This window comes from Melanerpes formicivorus, unplaced genomic scaffold, assembly GCF_026170545.1.
Source record: "Melanerpes formicivorus ecotype bairdi unplaced genomic scaffold, bMelFor1.0.p_v2 SCAF_54, whole genome shotgun sequence".
In the NCBI taxonomy this organism is placed as follows: domain Eukaryota; kingdom Metazoa; phylum Chordata; class Aves; order Piciformes; family Picidae; genus Melanerpes; species Melanerpes formicivorus.
The window spans coordinates 487,783-510,518 of NW_027142406.1; the positions used below are offsets into that span (position 1 = coordinate 487,783).

Genomic DNA, 22,736 nt, shown 5'->3' on the forward strand with positions numbered 1-22,736 from the left:
CTAACCAAAACCCAAACCCAAACAAATATTCCTTGGTTTCAATCTATAGTTATGATTTTCCTCCAGACTTTACTAAAGACTTGATCTTCATCTTCTGTGTTCATACTCCTATTTTGGCAGAATTATGTCTAATTTTATACTGCTGTTGCTATATAATCTATATTGTCTTTGAGAAAGGAAGCATTCTTTACAATTTTTCCTTGTAATGTTTCCACAGTATAAAGGAGAGTAGTAGCTTAAATCATGTTTTCTCTGAGTGAATCTCAAGGTTAACATGCAGCTTAACATGATGTGGTGGTTTAGGCTGGGTGCTGGCCTGGATGCCACTGCACAGACCACCACACCTGGGAGGTCCCAAGGGGTGGGCCCAGCCCAGGGGGTGGTCACAGGCAGGTATTCCATTTTCCATAATGCCCTGCTCCCCTATGAAATGCCCATGTGGGGTCTTCACTCTCTCTTTCGTCCCCTGCTGCTTCCTAGGTAAAATGGCTGAGCTGCCTCCCTTGGGCCTGCCCAGGCCCAAGGCTGGGTTGGGGGGGGAGGAAAGAGCCCTGGGGGGGTTTGGGTGTACCCCCAGGTGGGGATGGGATGTTCTTGGGTATGTTCTGGGATCTCTCTCTTTTGTCATGGTGCTTGTGGTTCTCTGTAAAGCTTTCATTGTTGTATTTTTTTGTTTTTTCTATTTAAACTTTCCATCACTTTTGCAATCCCTTTGTCTGAGTCGTTGTTCCTGCCCGTGGTGGGGAGGGGGTTTGCCCCAACCCACTACAAATGTATAGATAATCTATGTGGTGTGCAAAAATAGTCTTGGGACAGGGCAAGAAAATGGAATCCTTGACAGGATTTGAGAATATATATTCACAGTTCAGTAAAGAAAGATGAGTAAAGGCCTGCCAGAGGGTTTCAAGTGGGGCTTCTGGATCAGCACTTGTGTGCAGTACATGCAGATGACAGGATTGCTTTTGGCGTATGTCAGTAATTAGTGATGTGCAGGGTTTTATTTGTCCTTGTATGTCTTAAATGTGATTACATTTTATAGCCTTGTACTTGCATCAGTTTTAGCCCCACCACCTTTTAAGTGGCAAAGAGGGCTAAATTTTGGATGTAAGCTTCCAAAGCCTTTAAGACAAAATTTGAAATGAGCAACAATCTGGAATATTTGGTTGTGGCAGGTGTTCTAAGAAAAAGTGAGATGAGGAAGGTTGTCTTCAAAGCGTACTGACGAAGGTGAGAGCTTTGAGTGACCAGCAGAGTTGGAAAAAAAGTTTAAGCCAAAAGCTCTTGCTTAAGGATGGATAACAACAAAGTTGCCTCAGTTGCCTGTACAGCTAGACTGTCCAAGTAGGGCCAAATGGTTGAGGCTAATACCTACTGGTTACTGTGCGAGCCCTCTGCTGTTTCAGGCCGTTGTGCAGAACACTGTCTCCAGCTCAGAAGAAAAGTTAAAAGGAAATGGAGGGAAACAAATCATTCTCCAGTTCATTGGGATTTGTGAGTGCTGTGCCAGAAATGCACAGAAAGTAGCTGGAGTATGGTTGTATGTTATATATTTGTTTAAAAAAATACTGTCTTACACAGAAAATAGTATCTTACACAGTGGTATGCAAGACATGCACCAACCCTTCCTGCTGCCATCACTGGATGGTCTCTGGTTAGCTTCTTCAAAGATATTTAAGTGTTCTAATTGACAGAATAAAATCATTTATACTTTGTGACATGATTTAATAGTAACAGCTAGCTAGAATGTAGGTAATACTTGTATTTCAATGATCACACTTTTGGCTTGAACTGTAACTGTATGTTATCTATATTTTAAGTCATCTGCATAATTTATTTCAATATAAGTGGTAAGCTGGAACTGAAAGGTGCTGTATGTCATCGCTCTGGGCTAGATTTTGCTACACAGCAAAAGGTGCCCTATTTATCTTTTGCCTGTTGTTTGGGTTGTGGAAGACTAATTATTTTTTTTTTTTTCCATTTAACTGCCACCTAGTAGACTTAAGTTACAAACCTTCATTCAACAAAAGGTTACAGCACTAATTCGTCTATTGCTTAACTGTTCTCTTCAGTCACTTTTCAATTGCTTCTGCTAAATATGCCCTGCTGAAATATTTCTTACCAATGAGTAGCAACTGGAGGGATTCTGTTTCTCTAACCTGCTGTGTCTAACCCTTGTATTCTAACATTAATTCATACACTCATACCTTCATTCATACATTAATTCATACATTCATACCTTAACTCATAATGGGGTATTAGCTTCAAAGTTTAAAAAATGACATAAAATGCACAGCTACGTTGAAGATGGTCAGTAATGGTTTCTGTAACTGGCAGTACACAGATTCTTTCAGAGCCCAGCCCTAGCTGCAGTACGTGGACCCCAGAAGGCAGACATGCTCAACAACCATTTTCTGTCTTCGCTGGCAACCCCTCTTCTTGCACCTCTTGAGTTGACAGACTGCAATACAGGAAGTAGGGAAGCAAAGTTCCTCTCACTGTAAGAGAAGATGAGCTTTGTGACCAGCTGAGGAATCTATGAGATGCATCCCAAAGTCCTGAGGAAACTGGCTGATAGAGTTGCCAAGCCACTTTCCATAATATCTGAAAAGTCATGGCAGTCATGTGAAGTTTCTGGTGATTGGAAAAAGGGAAACACTACACCTATTTTTAAAAGAATAGAAAGGAGGATTCTAGGAACTATTGACCTGTCTGCCTCACCTCTGTGGCTGGGAAAAATCACAGAACAGATCCTCATACAAGCTATGCTAAGACAGGAAGTTCAAAACAGCTATCTTGGCTTTACCAAGGGCAAACCCTGCCTGACCAGCCTAGTGGTCTTCTATGATAGCGTGACCGTATCAGTGGACAAGGGAAGAGCTATGGATGTCATCTGTCTGGACTTCTTTAAGGCCTTTGCCATGATCCCCCAAAACATCCTTCTCTCTAAATTGGAGAGATGTGGATTTGATGGGCGGAGTTATTGGTGAATGAGGAATTCATTGGATGCTTGCATCCAGAGGATTGTGGTCAATGGCTTAGTGTCCAGATGGATGTTGTCCCTCAGAAGTCTGTAGGGGGAGTAGTACAATTTAATATCTTAATCAGTGATGCAGTGTGGGTTCGAATGTTCTCTCAGCAAATTTGCAGACAACACAAATCTGAGTGGTGGGGTTAAAATGCCTAAGGGATGGGATGCCTTACAGAGCAGCCTGGACAAGCTTGAAGATGTGAGTCTGTATGAACCTCATGAGTTCTGTCAGGGCAACCTCTAATATCAATACAGGCTGGGGGATGAAGGGATGTCATGGTGGCGCCCAGATAATAGACAGCAACAGCCACCTAAAAATGTGGATTCATTGTAACCAAAATTACTCTGCACTCCTTCTGACACAATTAAATGTCCACTGGAAATACTCTACTATACAGCCAACTAAGCTTCAACAAATGTTCCTTCTAGAAAGATGAACCAAAATGTGTGTGTAAATACTCACAACAGAGAAAACTCCCACTCAAGAGTACTCAAAATACACACTCACCAAAGGGGAGGTGAGGACTCAAACTGTGGAAGTATCCTTAGGTGGCATCCAATTCTAAGGGGACAGGATCTGACTACTAGGCTGTTTGCTGTGTGGAGACATGGCATCCTGGCCTGCATCAGGAACAGTGTGGCCAGCAGGAGCAGGGAGGTCATTCTGCTCCTGTACACTGCACTGGTTAGGCCACACCTCGAGTACTGTGTCCAGTTCTGGGCCCCTCAGTTTAGGAAGGAGGTTGACTTGCTGGAACGAGTCCAGAGAAGGGCAACAAAGTTGGTGAGGGGTTTGGAACACAAGCCCTATGAGGAGAGGCTGAGGGAGCTGGGGTTGCTCAGCCTGGAGAAGAGGAGACTCAGGGGTGACCTTATCACTCTCTACAACTACCTGAAAGGGGGTTGTAGACAGGTGGATGATGGTCTCTTCTCCCAGGCAGCCAGTACCAGAACAAGAGGACACAGTCTCAGGCTGCGCCAGGGGAGGTTCAGGTTGGATGTTAGGAAGAAGTTCTATACAGAAAGAGACCAACTCAGTGTTTCCACAGTGAGGCTTCATTTATACCCTAAGTCAAGGGTGCACTGTGGTCAGTTCTAAATAGTTGGAGGGCTGAGCCTACAGAACAACACAAAAGTAGAGTGTGAGCTTCTGGGCCTGGGTTGATGTCTGCCAGGTGCCAAACTGATCTTTCTCAGCTTCTTGCAAGCCTTTCATACACTTTTGTCAGGCGTCTGTTAGGGTTTCGTGTTTCTCAGACAGGTTGTACTTGCCACAAGGGATTGGAGAGCAGCCTTGCAGGGGAGGACTTGAGGGTATTGGTGGATGAGAAGTTGGATGTGATCTGGCAATGTGCTCACAGCTCAGAAGGTCTACCATATCCTGGGTGTAATGGGTTGGGGCAGATCCCCTCCCCACCACGCGCAGAAATAACGACTCAGACAAACAGATTGCAAAAGTGATGGAAAGTTTAAATAGAACAGTGAGTGCGTGCAGAGAACTAGAAATACAGTGACAAGAGAAAAGAACCCAAAACAGACCCAGAGAAATCCCATCCCTACCTGAGGGTACACCCGAGACCCCCAGGGCTCCTTCTTCCCCCTCCCATTGCTAGGCTAGTCTCAGCTGGCCAGATCTGAGACTGCCCATCCCCCCGTGGCCTTGGGCCTAGCAAGGCCCAAAGCCAGGAGATCTCTCCCCCATGTTACCGGCTGACGGAGGAGGAAGGAAAGAGGAAGTGCCAGACCCCGCCGCGAAACTTATAGTGGTGCAAGGGATCATGGTAGGAAATAACCTAATTTCCTGTGTCCACCCACTGGGCTGGACTTCTGGACACAGGAAACACCCCTGTAGCAGAGGGCAGCCAGCCCAAACTACGACACTGGGGTACATCCAAAGAAGTGTGTCCAGCAGGTTGCGGGAGATGACTCTGTCAGTCTATTCCAGTCTGGTGAGACCACATCTGGAGTACTGCACCCAGGTCTGGACTCCTCAAGATGTGAAAGACACAGGCTTGTTGGAGGTCTACAAAAATGATCAGAGGCATGGAACACCTCCTATGACAAAAGGCTGGGGTTCAGCTTGGAGAAGAGAATGCTCCGGGGAGAATGAAGTGCAGCCTTTCAGTACTTAAAAGGGGATTGTAAGAAAGGTGGGACAAGAGTTTTTAAACTAAAGGAAGACCAAGATAAAAGAATTGTTTTTATGATGAGAGTGGCGAAACACTGGAACAGGTTGCCTAGACAGATGGTAGGTGGCCAATTTCCTGAAAGCATTCAAGGTCAGGTTGGACAGAGATCTGAGCAGCCTGATGCAGTTGAAGATGTCCTTGTCCATTACAGGTGTTTGAAGGAGATGGTGTTTAAAGGTCCTTTCAAACCCAAAGCATTCCATAGTTGTACAGTGTAAAATAATCAAATTTACACTTTCTAACATGCTTCCTCTGGATCTGTCATTTTTCTTTATCCAGTCTCCTTATGTGCTTTTCCAAGCAGATTAACAAAAGAAGAAAAAAATAATTGTAATTATCCTTGGAGGATAAAGCAAGTCTAAATATTTTACCACTTTCAGTCACTTTTCCTGTTGATATTTCAAAGTGAAAATAAACTAGGGCAATGTTAAGTCTTGCTGTCTTTTTGTTCTTGTTGGAGGAGTGGTTGGATGACTCATGTCGATTGGGAGTTTTTCCAATTTTAACATGGCATTTGGGGGTATTGCACAGTTAAGAAAAGAAAAGCCAGCGAGCTCTTCTCCCCAGCCTTCCAATAAACATGAAAAATAACAGCACAAGTAAGCAAAAGCTGGAAAAAAGGTCTTGTTTTTAGGACTTTCTGAGGACATACATTTTACTTTTCGTGCCATAATGTCATTCTGTTGACTTGTGAATAAGTTCTTTATGGGCAAAAGCTGAATTTCTAATGTACAATTTCTGGTGTATTGTGTAGATGGTGCATAAAAGAGCACTCCTTGACCTTCCTCAAAATACTGAAAGTGCTCTTGCCTTCCTTCTCCTGTAAAACACACATTGGCTCACTTGAGTTGAACACTTTGGCTAATTTGTTGCTTTCCCTTGTAAGATTTAGTTCTCACCTTCTTATCTTTTTAGGTTAGCTTTTCTTCCTATGTTCTCCTGAGTTTTCTCATCCTCCTTTGCTGTGTTCACCTGTCTGTTTTCATCTCAGCAACATACCTGTTCTCCCTTGTAGCCTTCTTTCCTTCTCAGAATTTGTGCTTTATTTCCCTCCTGCTTCTTGATTTTTTTTTTCATTGCTCTCAGTAATTTGTACTGATTTTTATTTTGCTCCCTGTGTCTCCTAGCAGTCTCTGTACTCTTTTCATTTATCTAGTTCTTAATTAACATTTGAATCAAAATTGGTGATTGTTATGACTTAAAACAATGTTGTTTAGAATTGACTGAGCAGGTCTAGAGGAGGCCACAAAAATGATCAGGGGGTTGGAGCACCTCTGCTTCAAGGACAGGGTGAGTGAGCTGGGGATGTTCAGCCTGGAGAAGAGAAGGCTCTGGGGAGATCTAATAGTGGCATGCCAATACCTGAAGAGGGGCTACAAGAAGGATAGAGAGAGACTGTTTGCAAAGGTCTGTAATGATAGGATGAGAAGCAGTGCTTCAAACTAGAGAAGGGCAAATTTAGATTGGATGTGAGGAACAAGTTCTACACTATGAAGGTAGTGGAATATTGGAACAGGTTGCCCAGGGAGGTGGTTGAGGTCACATCCCTGAAGATATTCAAGGTGAGGCTTGACAGAGCTTTGGGCAATCTGATCTAGTTGAGGATCCTCTTGCTTACTGCAGGGGGGGTTGAACTAGATGACCTTTGGAGGTCCCTTCCAACCCAGACCATTCTGCGATTTGTAAGGCTGGCTCTTCTTATGTAGCTTTTTACTTCATTTTTTTTCCTTTCCTTTTCTATATAAAAGTATCTTATGTGCTAAAAATGCTAAACACCAGGAATAAAGATTATATAAATCTATTTATATTTTAGGTTTCCTATAAGTAGGGTGAACTAGCAGTGGAATTAAAAAAACATATGTAATTTTCAAAACATGTTTCCTTTCCTGTCAGCAAGCCAGGATGGTCACTGGTAGCCTTTATCTGGAGTAGACTTGCCAGTCCTGTTGAAACTTGAATAGTGTGATTTTTGAGTACATATCCTCTATCACCATTATCTTAATAATGTTAGAGAATGGTGAATAGGATAGTGAAACTGGAAGATAATTCCAATAATGTAACTCTCAGTGCTCTTTCATGAGGTTCTTTTTAACAGGGCTTTCATTTTCCTCCATTGCTTATAAAATGGGAAATGCTCCAAGGATGGACCCTTTCTCCAAGCTCTCAGTGAAACCTTAAGTAGTAGGCAAAGTATTACCCAACAGTCTGTTTTCTTCCCATTTGCTTTTTTCCTTTCGATGTCTTTATGACTGTCTGCACTAGCCTGCTTTTTAAACAGTTACTTTTAGTTCCAGTGGGGTTTTATTTTTATGAAAGACAGAACTCACACTATTGATTGTCTGTTCCAACACTGTATATTGTTAAGTGTTGCTCTAATGGATGCCAAAATGAGGACTATGTTGTTGAAAACCTAAATTTATAGATGTTTCTTGCCAACAGTCCAAGTGTTTTACTCTGCTCATATGTGCAGGAAGACTGGCATGTATAGGAGTTCTAACTTCATGGTTGGAATAAGAAATTGGCTTTGGGTATGGATGTGTGTAAGTGACATCATTTGCTGACTAATTAGATGTCAGCTACCAGGGTTGAGACGTGAAGAGGAGCTGGTAGGGTTGCAGCGGAGGAGAAGGCTGAGTGACATACTTGTACATTATTAGCAGCATTGCTCACCAAAATCCACTTCATACAATGCACAAGAAGCTACAAGGTAAAGAGGAACCCTGAATGTCACCACACATTTGCAGAGTGGATGGTGATTGCCACCTACATTACTGTGCCTTCACCACAGGAAAAGCTATTTGTCACAGGCATTTAGACAAGGCAGTATCAGGTTTCTCATGTGATTGCTGAGTAAGTGATGGGGAAGTCAGATGGAGAAGGGGAGAGGGTGTGAAAAGAAAAAAGGTAGAGCTAAAAATAAATCTTGAAAGTCTTAACATTCAAGAGGTGGCCCTGCAGACCAGCAAGCTACACTCTGTGGCTTTCATCAGCAATAGATGATGGTGATATAATGTATATGAGACATTAATGGAAGGAAAAAAACCCAAACACAACAAAAAACAACAACAAAAAGGTGGTAGAGGACATGTAAATAGCTTTATCAATTGCAAGATCAGATCTTGTGCCTGCACAGATCTCTCCTTTATATAATTGTGGCTACTTTTAACTTACTCCTTTCCTATGGAAATGTTTTGTCTATAGCAGATTTAATTTGTTCTGATTTAAAAAAATTTATTATGTTTATTCTTTATCTACAGACTTTTACTGCAAGATCTGAGAAATTTCTCTAGATTGCTTTGCATTCAAGTATTGTTGTTGCATATGTGTATAACACTGCTTAAAAAAAAAATAAATAAAAATCACCATCCCATGTCACAGTATAACCAATTTCTTCCAAGAACAGAAGCAGGGGGGTGTTCTGACATGGATTTTGTATGTTTTACCTACAAAATTTAAAATATTCCTGACAGAAGTCCTTCAGGACAAGAAGGCTTTCAAAGTACTCCATCAACTAGAAGCAGCTTGTATTCTTTCTATCATACTGTAATCACATTCAGACTTTGGAAAGACAGGCATCAGTAGACTTAAAGATATTTCTCTTACTTTCAAAAAAGAGAGTGAACAGAAGAATGTCCTTTATGTGAAGATTTCAGCTGAGTGCCAATTCATCAGTGTTAGTGTATTACCATTTGTGTACCAGTTTAAATAAATACTTTCTCATGTTGCTGTGTCCACTGTTAGATATGGAGAAGCCCAACAGAAAAATCCTGGTGTCCTCTCGTGTTGCTATGTAAATCCAGGGCATTGGCAAGTAAAGAGTGAAAATAGTATATGTGAGAACCACCCTTGAAATGTAATCAGATGGTTTCTTCTTCCATGGGCACTGCATGCATGTTTAAAATCTGTCATCATACAATTGTATCCTCAGTAATATTTTTTCATTTAATGTTTCTGCTTTACAGCTTGACTAAAAGGACTGTTTCTATAAACCCTAACTTGATCGAGATGTAATTTATGAATGGTTAGATCAATTGATTTGGCTAAAATAATATTTGCAAATAATAAAAAGATGCTATATTATCAGAGAATCATACCTGTTCTCGGGTACTGTTGTTACAGCTTTATTGTTGCTATTTGTCTGTTACAAAAGACAATGATTTCCTTCTGTGCAATGTGTTGGATGATTTTGCTTGCATTGGCATTGACAACGGTAGCAGGCAGGCAGATCCATATGCAAGAAGCAGGTATGATTACACTTAGTATATGTGCATTTAGGGTGACTGGAAAGTGTTGATGGCTTCGCTTTTAAGTTTCTTTTGTAAGCTGTGTGCTTCACATCAGAGATAGCAAAGGTGCACGTGCCACAATCCAAAGTCTTTTCCTTGCAGTAATTGATACTGGTTTGACAAGGAGATTTTTGGTGTCCTTTAAGAGTTTTTACTGGCCCTTAAGTTGTCTTTTCAATAAGAAATAAGCTGCAGAGAACATGCAGAAGGATGGCTAACTGGCTGGATACAGAATTTCAGGGGTTGTTGTAATATTGGGAAGGTTGCTGTGAGACAGCCTTAATTTTTCATTCTTTGTTGCCAATGATTCCCAGAATCTAGATTACACAGTGCACATGGACAGACTTATTTACAGTAGAGTTGTACAGTGCAACCAGAGATAAAGCCAGAAGGAGAACTGGATCTTATTTAGCAAGCATGGTACAGTACAGCTGACATCAGTATTTTGGTTTTGGCAGTTTTAATGGCTGCTTAGGATGCTCCTTCTGCTGTCTTTCACAGATGCTCTTATTCCTTCTTCATGTATAAACACTTCTTTCTTTGTCTCCTTCCTTGTAAGAAATAAGTACATCTTAATTGAAGGTTGTCAGAGACAACTCTGTATCCTACCCAGTTTTCTTGAAGATTTAAGCTTTGGGGAAGATGATCACCATGTGGACCTATGTCCCAGTGGGCCATAACTCACTGTTAAAATGGGGAGGTTTTTGACTTGCCTCATACCGAGGATGACGTGTTTGTCCTCTTACAAGGCCAAGAAAGGTGAAATAAGTACTGTTTCCTGTGAGAGGGACAGAGTTGAATGTGACCTCTTTATGCCTGAGATACAAGGAGTATAAGGACTTGATTATGTGCTGGGTAAGTCATTGAAAACCTTGCAAGAATATTTGGAAAAGCCAGTTACAGAGATACTGTGGTGATTATCACTGTATAAAAAGTTTGACAGAACATACTGGAAAACATCCTGTGAATATCCTGTCAAAATATCTCTATGTAAAAAATATTTATACTACAAGGACTTCTAACTATAAAATTTGTAAAAAGGCCTTAAAAACATAACACTTCTAAGAACAGTGAATGACAATAAAAAGTAAGGCTAAGGAGAATTTTTAACCTGGAGTTTAAGGTTATAACATGTATCAAATAATTGTGACCCAGTTTAATCCTTTTGGGTAAATCATGTAGGTTCATCTCCTAGGAGAGGCAGGAATCTGTGTGTGTGCAAGATATTATGAGTCATTGCTTCAGACTTTAGAAGGTAACATATGCTTGATTCAGTTTGGATGAATAGAAATCTGGGGGGGGGGTTGAGTGGAATTTAGTTTGTCAACCTGCAGCATTAGAACATTTTTTTTTCCTTGAATTTTGAAGGAAAAGAACATAACAAACGAGTGTAACAAGAATATTTGAAAGCTTGAATAGCACTTGAGGCATTTAGGCAAATTGTAGACCTGAAAGAAAATGCTATTATCAAGGGTCCTGCCACAGTAACAGTTGTTTACTAGATCGTAAAAGGAATAAATTAGAAATATTTCAGAATAGAAATTGGAAATTATTGGTTGTGTCGAGTGAGTTAAGACAGCAAAGTGACATAGTTTGAGGGTATGAAAAAATTAACACTCCATTACTATGCCAGAGGTGGACTGTCTTTCAGCTTTGGAAGAAAAGCTGGCCACGCACACTCAGCACACCATCTGCCTTGTTCTAGACGAGGATGGGAAAATACAGCTGATTATTTGTTCTCTTCTAATGAACAGAGTAATAATGGCTTACAGAATCACAAAATATCATTGGTTGAAAGAGACCATAATGATCATCCAGTCCAACCTTCAACCCAGCACTGAAGGGTCAACACTAAACCATGTCTTTAGTGCCAGGTCCACACACTGCTTAAATACCTTCAGGAATGGTGACTCCACCACTGCCCTGGGTGGAACATTCCAATGTTTGGGAACCCTTTCAGTGAAAACATGTTTCCTAACATCCATCCTGAATCTCCCTGATGCAGCTTGAAACCATTCCTGCTGGTCCTGTCACTTGTCACGAGTGAGAAGAGGCTGCCCACTCCTTACTCCAACCTCCCTTCAGGGAGTTGTAGAGAGCAATGAGGTCTCCCCTCAGCCTTCTCTTCTCCAGACTGAACAACCCTAGCTCCCGCACATGCTCCTCATAGGCCATGTGCTCCAGGCCCTTCAGCAGCCTCACTGCCCTTCTCTGGATGCACTCCAGAACCTCAAGTCCCTTTTGTAGTGAGTGGCCCAGAACTTGAGCACAACACTCAAGGTGTGACCTTAACCTGTGCTGAGTACAGAGTGACTTAAATCACTCTGTCTCTAGCTGTCTTATGTACAGCTGTTGTCATGTGAAGATGGTTTTTGCTTAGTATTAGGAAGCAATTAGCAGATGATTTTTAAAGGATGGGCAGATACATTGTAATGTACTTTGTGAATATCTGTTTTTTTTTGTCCACAATGGCAGCTCTAAGAAATGTTCTTAACTGTGTCCCTGTCCCCTCCAAATAAAACCTTTCTCATTAAGGTAAAATACATACAAATCATAAAGGTAATACAAGATCAATAATGTAAATTGCACCGTATAAATAATGTTAGTGCTTTCTTTTCTTAAAAATGGTTTTCTGGACAACCACAGTTTCAAACAGTCATTGGACAGAGTTGGTTATTATGGTGAGATAGGATGAGGGAGGGAAAAGCAACAACTTGATATTGGATGTGCATCTGGTCAGGCAAATGCTGCCAAACTCAGAACTACCAGTCTGAAAAGTTCTTCTAAATATGATCTTTGTGTTTCAGTAGGCACTTCATTAACGAGTGCAACAGCATGGCAAAGATGTCACGTTATGTCAGCAAGGCTTAGGTAGTCACCTGAGTGACTGAAGAGAAATTCAGATGCATAGTTAGGTTTAAGTGTAATTCTGTTTCCCTGAGTCTATAGTAGGCCACTTTAAGAGTGATTGTAGTGTATCTTAAAACCCTAAAGCTTCCTTGATTTTTATCTACAAACTTTTTTCCAAAATTTCCATAAACAAGAAACTTAAGAAGTGGAATGCACTGAAAATTTTTCAGAGGTACTAAATATGTGACTTAGGCTGTATATCTCTCTATATGGAAACTTTAACAAGTAAAAGGCCAATTCATCTCTGTAGTTTCTAGGGTATTTTCCCTTTTGGGAAGCAGAAACAAATTTGCGTGGTGGATGTTCTGAAGCTTGTGGTTTCTGCCAGTGCACGTTTCCTTCCTACCATGTTTAATTCCTTTTTGTATCCCATACGTTCCTGAGTCCTGCTGATGGTGACGATACAGTGAGATGAAGTTTTAACATGCTAGTGCTATGCTTGCTGTTTTTCCAGAAGGAAATAACATTGTTCAGTGAGTTCTTAATGAGCAGTCTTGGATTTTTTTGCTTGGAAAAAACAGTGCCACAGCTGCCATTAAAGTATACATACATACTGTCAGATTATCTTTGTCCTCCCATTGTGTTAATGAGGACAACATTAAACAACAAACAGTGTATCCTGTATGAAAGATGTCTGCTTTTAAGAATTAGAGCAGAGTTACCTCATGGGTACTAATAGGAGGTGGCAGCCATTTTGAAGGAAAACAAGTTTTTTTCAGGGTATTTTGTTACTTTTTAACCTGAGCTCATGTGTGAAAAACTGTTTGGAAGGACAGCAGTAATATTGCTATGGATGTATTCTTTAAAAATACCCAGGTAGATGATTCCAAGAGAACATTAAGTGTATCAGAAATGTGAGAAATCAGCATTCCTGTATTGCAGTAGGACAATATCAAATACAAGTGATAGTTTCTTAAAAACAGAAAGAATGGATTGTCCAGAGAGGTTGTGTATGGCCCCTCAGGGAGATGTTCAAGGCCAGGTTGGATGAGGCCTTGAGTATCCTGGTCCAGTTGAGAGGCGTCCCTGCTCATGGCAGGTAGGTTGGATTCAATGATCTCTAAGTCTCTAGGTCTCTTCCAGCCTAAACCATTCTATGATTCTATATCCACTGCATTGCATAACTTGTATGATTAACACCAGTGTCATATGTTTCACTAAATAACAGTGTAATTGTACAGTTGAAAACAAAGTGGCATTAAAGCTCTTCATGGAGCAGTCCAGCATAGAATAGAATAAACCAGGTTGGAAGAGACCTTCAAGATCATCGCATCCAACCCTTCAACCAATCCATCCCACCTAAACAACTAACCCGTGGCACCAAGCACCCCATCAAGTCTTCTCCTGAACACCTCCAATGACGGCGACTCCACCACCTCCCTGGGCAGCCCATTCCCATGGGCAATCACTCTCTCCGTATAGAACTTCTTCCTAACATCCAGCCTAAACCTCCCCTGGCGCAGCCTGAGACTGTGTCCTCTTGTTCTGGTACTGGCTGCCTGGGAGAAGAGACCATCATCCACCTGTCTACAACCTCCCTTCAGGTAGTTGTAAAGAGTGATAAGGTCACCCCTGAGTCTCCTCTTCTCCAGGCTCAGCAATCCCAGCTCCCTCAGTCTCTCCTCATAGGGCTTGTGTTCCAAACCCCTTACTAACTTCGTTGCCCTTCTCTGGACTTGTTCCAGCAAGTCAACCTCCTTCCTAAACTGAGGGGCCCAGAACTGGACACAGGACTCAAGGTGTGGCCTAACCAGTGCAGTGTACAGGGGCAGAATGACCTCCCTGCTCCTGCTGGCCACACTGTTCCTGATGCAGGCCAGGATGCCATTGGCCCTCCTGGCTGCCTGGGCACACTGCAGGCTCATGTTCAGCCTACCATCGACCAGTACCTCCAGGTCCCTCTCCACCTGGCTGCTCTCCAGCCACTCTGACCCCAGCCTGTAGCATTACATGGGGTTGCTGTGGCCAATGTGCAGAACCCGGCACTTGGATGTGTTAAATCTCATGCCCTTGGATTCTGCCCATCTGTCCAGCCTGTCGAGGTCTCTCTGCAGAGCCTCTCTACCCTCCAGCAGATCAACTCCTGCCCCCAGCTTGGTGTCGTCCGCAAATTTACTGCTGATGGACTCAATGCTCTCATCCAGATCATCAATAAAGATATTAAAGAGGATGGGGCCCAGCACTGATCCCTGGGGCACACCACTAGTGACTGGCTGCCAGCTGGATGTGGCACCATTCACCACCACTCTCTGGACTCGGCCATCCAGCCAGTTCCTAACCCAATGCAGTGTGCTCCTGTCCAAGGCATGGGCTGACAGCTTTGCCAGGAGTTTGTTCTAAGTCATACTTAATAGTAATTCTTTTAAGCTGTACTTAATAGCCATTTTCAAAACTGCACTGATTACAAAATGAGATAATTTGGTGTTTGAGGGTTCTCACTATTACTTTGTCATAGACTGTTGGGTTGTTTTCAGCTGAAAAAACCAACAACAGTATCCCTGGGGAATTTAGTTAGTGCTGCCATATCCTCCTGACGGCTGGAGAAGAACTAAGGCACAGAGAGAAAGACGCCCCATGGCTTAAATGAGAACTGTTACGGCTTTCAATGATGAGGTCCCATAGACTAGATAAGCAGGCTTGTTTTCTAGAACACAGCAGCTCTGGCGCTGTCCAGAACGTGGGAGGTTTCCCAGCCATCAACCTGGCCCTTCTTGTGGCAACTGAACTTCTGCCTTGGTATCTGTCTAGAGGAGGACCTGCTGCCTGTGGTGGGAAATGGTTACAGGAAGTCTTCCATAGTTCTTGAAGTCATCCACTGAAGTCAGTTGTGAATGTATTGACATGTCAGACATGTCTTGAAAGCTGTGAGAAGCATCTCCTTGGGATGTGAGAACTGATTCTTGTAGCTTTCTCCAGTCAGTATGTTTTGGGAAGAACAGGTGGCATACACATAATCAGGTGATGATCACTGCTAACTTGCAACCCTTCCACTAGAACAGGAGGGTGATAAAATAGTAATGTTTTTTTAACTTTTTAAAAAACAAATAATAACAGAAATGAGGAACTAGATTTTATATGTGAAATGCATGTAAGAGAGGGGGGAAAAATCAGGTTGAAGCTTTTCTGTTGTACGATGGTTAATCCCAAATAGTTGAGATTTACTTTGCTTGGAAACCAGTGGACATAGTCTTTAATGTTACACGGGTCTTACCAGAGTTGCCTTAGATGGAACTACAGTCTCTGGATCTTAAAATGGTGCTTACATCTGTGACATTATTCTTTTGGGGTTATTTGCGTTACAAATCTCTTGACTCTGCAGTTTCTGGTGTACTCATTTCCCACGGTCTCTCTGTTCTGCTTCCCCAGGGTCTTGAGAAACAAGTGACAGAGGGCCGGGGGTGCCTCTCCTTCCCCTAGTAGCAGTTGGTGCGGGGGGCCGTGTGGGGTGCGCAGCCAAGGCGGTTTCTGTTAGCACAGAATGAGGCATCATCAGCCCAGGATGCCCCGGCGAGTGTTTTTGCTGAGTCCTTCACAAGTGCTGGATTGGTAATTAATGGATGCTTCTAAAATGAAGGGAATCTAAGTATTACTTTTTACGGTATATTTGGAAGCAATTAGAGGCAAGGCGCTAAAGACTAAAATCTAGATAGGCGTAGTGTTTTTCATGCCTGATGTATGGAAGTAGTGATTTAACGCTTCGTTCTTTGTGACAAAATGATCCAAAGAGCCATATTTTTCAGGGCCTTTAATCTGGAGGTTTTCGAGGGTGTTGAATACATTTTAGATAACTAACCGGGAAGATAATCCGTGCCACAAGTCCCTTGGTCGGGTTTTTTTCCCTCCTTACAAGGTCACCTCCGTATCCCCGCCGGTGACGGCGACACTCATCTCGTGTCCGTGCCGGATTCCTCCGAGCCGGTTTCTCCCCCACCCACCCCCGCGCGCCGCGGAATGGTTCCGCCCGCCGCCGTGCCCAGTCATGTGCGCGGGCCGGCCCGGGCCGCCGCCTCCCGCCTCGTCCCTCAGAGCGCGGCTGGGCCGACCCTCGCACGGGCACCGTGGCTCCTGCGGCCTCCTTCCTAACAAAAGGGCTTAGGGAAATAAAGTCGCTTGGTTAAAAAGGTTGCAGAAAGCGAGGGCAGGCGGTCTCGGTTGTGAACATTTTCTGATTTTTCCAGAAATCAAGCAGAAGATTGAGCTGCTGATGTCAGTTAACTCTGAGAAGTCGTCCTCTTCAGAAAGGTACGGCTGCATCTCCTGCATGAACCGTTGATGGTGTGGCACCGCCAAGCAGCGGCGCAGGGCTTGGTTTTGCTTTTCCTCGTCAAGTTTTGTAGCATCGTTTACGTACTGCATGCCGGTTATTATACTGTATCCATTGAACCTCTCGTTTTGGTTAAGCTTCGTGCATTTTTTTTTCAGACATTTTTTGGTTTCTGGCTTTTTTTTTTTTCTTTTTAATGAAGCCTGCTGGGCTGCAGCATGCAAATCCTCCTAAAGCAGGCTGCTGCGTTTTGTGTGCGGGTGTTGCAGTCCTTGCTCCTTTTCACTGTCGCGCAAGAGCAGCATCTCGGTTTCTAAATCGGGTTTTAAAGCCCCTCGGGTTTTTGTTGTGTTGCAGGAAACGGTTGCACGGTTGCAAAGGGTTCCTTTCTATTTAGATGCGTAGGAAATGCAACTTGGTGAAGCGTTCCGTGTCCTGTTATGTGGAAAGGGAGTGCCCTTTGCGAAGTAGCTCAGGAATTGCAAATCCTCCGATTAGTCACATTGTATGAGATAGATCATAGAATCAGAGAATGTGGTTCTTGTTCAAGTCTGTCCTAGGAAATGGAGCAGTCGCTGCATGCAGTAATGGTTCATGCCTGCAGGTAAGGACAAAATGACTCAGAAGTGCTTTTAAAGCAATTATTTTACCTGTCAGTCAGATTATTACTGTTTCAAGTAGCTGTTTCTTTTAATGAAATATTTCAGAATGCTAAATGTGCATTAAAGTTCTCTGACATGAAACAACCTCCTGGTGATTATTTTTGATCTGTAAGTCATCCAGCCCAGCTCACTTCTGTTTTCCTCGTGACTGAATTGTAGAAGAAATTTTTATTTTCAAAACTGCTTAAATCCAGAACAATATAGTATCAGTAATATTTTTCAACTGTTTCAGAGTCATCCTTTGTATGCAGAAGACCCAAATGAATGTACTGCTTTGCCATTTTAATATCGGGTGTAGATGTAAAAAAAGGAAAATTGTATATTCTAAGCACTCGCATTGTGAGTTTAGCTGAAATGATCATCTGAAGTAGATTTTATCGATTGGCTCAGCATGCACATGATAATGCATTAGAAGCAATCTTAAGGAAGCAGACTAAAAGACATCTTTCAAAATGAGTGCTGTATAGCATGCATGGTTTAAAAAAACCCACACACCATACCAAAAAACGAGCAGTTGAATATGATTTATATTTGTGTAAGATATATGGAAGCAAACTGCGCTGCCTTCAACCAGCTGTAGTATAGCAAAATACCAGCAATGGGAGATACAGAAAATGGTGTGTGGGAAATAGGTTGTTAAGTCACCTTTCCAAAATGGAGAAATATAAGAAGAGCTTTGAGATATATTTATTTATTTATTTTATTCAAAATTAAGAATTGTGAAAGAAATCTTAAATTAGTTCACCTGATGCTTTAATTTTTATTTAAAAGACCTAACAAAATGGTGGTGACAACAGAGGGGATGACAGAGTGAAAATAGTAAAGGAAACAGGTGTTAACTTCATTTTTGGAAAGGCTTTGGTTGGTGTTGCTGTGAGAGAATTCAGTATATAACGTAGATATATATAAATATAAATGCTTTGCAGCACCCTAAAACAGATCAGCAAAATATGCTAATAGTTGAACTAATGGTAGTACTAGATGAAAGGATTATAACATGATTACTAAAAGCTTCATTTTGCCTGAGATCCATTTCAATGTCATTCATTAAAAGCAAGGTTTTATAACAGCTTGATGCTTTATCTGGCAATAAAGATTAAAACCTGAATTTTGTATATGCATTTCTTTTGGGGATTTAAATGTGGTACTTAGTGTTCACCTGGAGAGTGATCTGACACATCAGCTTCATGGTTTACAAGGTCAGTTATAAATAAGAGCATTTTATATACTGTGATTTTTTTTTCCCCTTCACTAACCACATTCTTTTCATATATCTAAAAATAGACTGAATTTTTTTGCAAGCTGTTATGAAACAGTGCTATCCTATTAGCTGCCAGTTCCTTTCAAGGCCCTTTGAAAAATCAACCTGCAAGAGTTTTTTTTTTAAGAAAAGAACTGCAATATTGATTGTCTAAATGGCTAAACTGTCCCTAATCTGCTGTATAGTAACATTTCAGTGTGTGTTCGTAGCATGCAGACATGAAAATATGCATGTTTTTGAGAAACACAAAAAGGGAATTCATACTTGCATTTTTTAAAAATTATTATTTTTATTCTTTCACCCTTGCTCCGAGAGGTTGGACTTTCTGAGAAGCTTGAGTTTGGGTTGAGGATCTGAGAGAGTCCATGACTTGGTTCTTGTTTTCCACACTAACAGAGACTGCCAGACAGTGCTTTTGGAGTGGGAGGGGAGAGGAGAGGAGGTGCTCTCTGCATTTGCAGAAACCAATGAAACAGGAACAGAGAAGGGATGAGAGAGAAGCTCGTTATTTGACCCTTTCTTCGGTTGGCCTTTGTTTTTACGAGACAGTTTAATGTTTGTAGGTTCTCCTGCTCACTTGGCGAGTTCAACATGTTATCCTGGAAGAAAAAAAAACATGAGAAGGAAGCTAGAATTTAATGGATGGTTTGGTTGTTACAGAAGCTGAACATGTTAGAAATCCTGCAGTGTTCTCCTAGGATGGTCAGTTGTTACATTTTTAAGAGGCTTTTAGGAGAGATTAATGAGAAAGTGAGATGAACACTGTTGTTGAGGATTCACTGAGAGGTTAAAAGGCATTGCAGCCTTGGGAAGTAAATGAATACAAACTGGAGACATTTTTGGTAGTGAGATTCATCCCTACCCTTCCCAATAGAAAAGTGTAATTGCAGATGGGCAGGAATAAGATAGCTGTGTTTTGGGGTGTTACGGGTTATTTCATTAAGCAGACTGCACCTATAAGTGGTACATTCTGAGTAGTTAGTGCTGCCCATGTGGATGTTAGCAGTGTGTGACAAAATCCTTATTCCTTGTTGATAAGGTAACTGGGGTAACTACACCTGTGTGTGTGCACATGGTTGGTTACAGTGGAGTTACAGTCGATCAGGTAGCTTGTTACGCTGAATTGATTTGTTTGGATATCTGAGCTTTAAGTATACCATGGAAATGTTTTCCTGCAGCATGCTTAAGAGTGTGACACACATCTGGTTTCTGTATGTATTGAACTACCATGTACCCCATGTTTTTCATGTTTCGGTGGAAGCTGTGTGAGGTTACCAGTTGAAACTTTGCAAATGTCATGAGAAAGCAAGTAACAGCAGCCAGATGGAGGAGGTAGATCTTTCAAGAACTCTCCAATAAAGAAAAAATACTTTTGTTTCTGTTGTGAGAGTTACGCGTTGTTCTCAGGTACAGCAGAGTCAACTTTTGAGGTGTACAGATGATTTTTTCTGGCATTTTTAAGGATCTTCTTGCTAGTTCAGAGGAAAATCAGTTATTCTGTCTGGATACCTTCCTACTCCTTAGATGTAAACCTAATGTATATGTATTTCTTTTTCATATTTTAGGACAAAAAACGCAGTATTTTTTAGTTCTAATTTTGGATTCTAAATTTGTGTCATCTTAGCAATGCAGTTTGACCCCAGGGTATATACTGGTAATGGTTGCTATCAAGGCTGCTAAGTCTGAAGTATTTGACCTGCTCTTTTCTCATCTTTCTGCAAAAAATGCATATATACATTTCTGCAAAATAGATTTCTGCTTCGGTGATTTTTATTTCTCAAGGTAGGTTCTCCTGCCCCTCTACTCTGCCCTGGTAGGACTTCACCTGGAATACTGCATCCAGTTTTGGGTTCCCCAGTTCAGGAGGGACTTGGATCTACTTGAGAGAGTCCAACAGAGGGTTCTGAGGATGATTAAGGGACTGGAGCACTGCCTTATGAGGAAAGGCTGAGAGACCTGAGGCTGTTTAGTCTGGAGAAGAGAAGACTGGGAGGGGATTTAATAAATGTTTATGAATACCTGAGGGCTGGGTGTCAAGAGGGAGGGGACAGGCTCTTTTCAGTTGTGCCCTGTGATAGGACAAGGGGCAATGGATACGAGCACCAGTACAGGAGGTTCCACCTCAACACAAGGAAGAACTTCCCTACTGTAAGGGTCATGGAGCACTGGAACAGGCTCCCCAAAGAGGTTGTGGAGTCTCCTTCTCTAGAGACTTTCAAGACCGATCTGGATGCATTCCTGTGTGATGTGTACTGGATGATATGGTTATATGGTCCTGCTCAGGCAGGGAAGTTGGACTTGATCTCTGGAGATCCCTTCCAACCCCTAACATCCTGTGATCCTGTGATTTTTTTAAAAGTAAGTAGCAACCATTCATGACCAGTCTAAACAGATAATTAGTGTATGTATAATTCCATTTTCATGATTTTGAGAGGTTTCATGAAGAGCAGGAAAGGGAAGATAGTTTCAAATGACAGTAGGACAGCAAAGTTTGTGTTATCTAGTGTATAGAAGTACTGGGTGAGGTGGTGCAGGCAAGGTTTAAGGATGACATGTTGTGTCCAGTTCTGGGCCCCTCAGTTTAGGAAGGACATCGAGACACTTGAACGTGTCCAGAGAAGGGCAACAAGGCTGGGGAGAGTCCTTGAGCACAGCCCTGTGAGGAGAGGCTGAGGGAGCTGGGATTGTTTAGCCTGGAGAAGAGGAGGCTCAGGGGAGACCTTCTTGCTGTCTACAACTACCTGAAGGGAGGTTGTAGCCAGGTGGGGGTTGGTCTCTTCTCCCAGGAAACCAGCACCAGAACAAGAGGACACAGTCTCAAACTGCACCAGGGGAAGTTTAGGCTGGATGTTAAGATGTTCTTTATAGAAAGAGAGATTGGCCATTGGAATGTGCTGCCCAGGGAGGTGGTGAAGTCACCATCACTGGAGGTGTTCAAAAAAGGGTTGGATGTGGCACTTGGTGCCATGGTCTAGTCATGAGGTCTGTGGTGACAGGTTGGACTCGATCTTTGAGGTCTCTTCCAACCTTGGTTGGGTGGGGTTTTGCTGTTGTGGCGAGTAGTGTTTGTTGGTTGGTTTTTGGTTTATTTTGTCTTGTGCTATGTATATGCCTCTATGTGATTTATCTTCACAGGGCAAATTGAGGTACTTCTCAGTGCGTTTACATAGCCCTCCATCAAGTCATGCTAAGAATGCAGTCAGGTATAAAATTAGAGGAAGAAATCTAAAATAATGAGGAGGAAGGAAGAAACTGGAGACTGATTACTGTCTGCTTCCTTTTTTAAGAGACCTGATGTTAACTAATAAAAGACGCATTATGAAACTAATTACAATGCTGAAGGGTTCCTTTAAGTTTGGGAACATTTGGGGAGATTTTTTTGTGTGTGTACCTGTATTTTATGTTGTTCTTGTCTTTTGTTTGTTTGTTTTATTTTGTTATTAAAATGAATTTAGTTGTGGATGCACTGCTTTTCCAAAGGCAGGAGTTATCACTTGTGGTGAAGCATAACAATGAAAGTAGAACCACCATTACGTCACAACATTGTGTGAGCTGGCATTGCTATGTGTCAGATATATGTTTAAGGATAATTATTAGGTAATAGAGTGTTGTAAGATAATTGTATAGTAATTTATATAGCATACAAACAAAACTTATCAGAATAATGCAACGTGGTTTTTGGGTCCTGCTAACTTTGTCATATGGTTTCTAAAATAACATCTTTTCTGTAGCTGTCTTCGTGCTTTATTTTGGTTTTGAGTGTAAAAGAAATACTGCTTGACATCCATTTCAGGGCTGTTTAATGTAATTTTAGTAGTCACACAACTTCAGTTTTTCAGTTTTGTTTAATATCTGGTAACAATGAACAATATTTTCTCTCCCCCCCATTCTTTAGAATAGCAAGCTGATACTGACATTTGGGGGTTTTATCTCAGAAGTGTGGAGGAAATCATCCTGTCTTACTGTGGGCCGTTAAACTATTGTCCAGGGAGGCACTTCATTCTACCACCTGGCTCTATTTGAGGATGGTATGCCTCTATAGCTCATTTGGACTTGATAATTGATCTCAGATTACTAAAATGGGACCAAAATAACTCCCTGTTTTGTGTGTTTTTCATGTTAAAAGTCTTACAAGC

The 22,736-nt window shown here is 41.9% G+C and overlaps 1 protein-coding gene across 5 annotated transcripts in view; it reads left to right on the top strand.

Annotated features, from left to right (window-relative positions):
* SRPK2 (SRSF protein kinase 2) overlaps positions 1-22,736 on the top strand; it is a 152,113-nt gene that overhangs the window by 37,989 nt on the left and 91,388 nt on the right. Inside the window, exon 1 of one of the 5 annotated variants that reach the window (XM_068160891.1) lies at positions 16,414-16,655. The exons of 3 other annotated variants lie outside the window; for them this stretch is intronic. In XM_068160891.1, the coding sequence (XP_068016992.1) occupies positions 16,618-16,655 (38 nt within the window). In that variant the 5' untranslated portion in view covers positions 16,414-16,617. Of the gene's footprint in view, positions 1-16,413; positions 16,656-17,181; positions 17,282-22,736 lie in introns of those variants that run through there. One more of the 5 variants, XM_068160890.1, reaches the window with a different exon arrangement.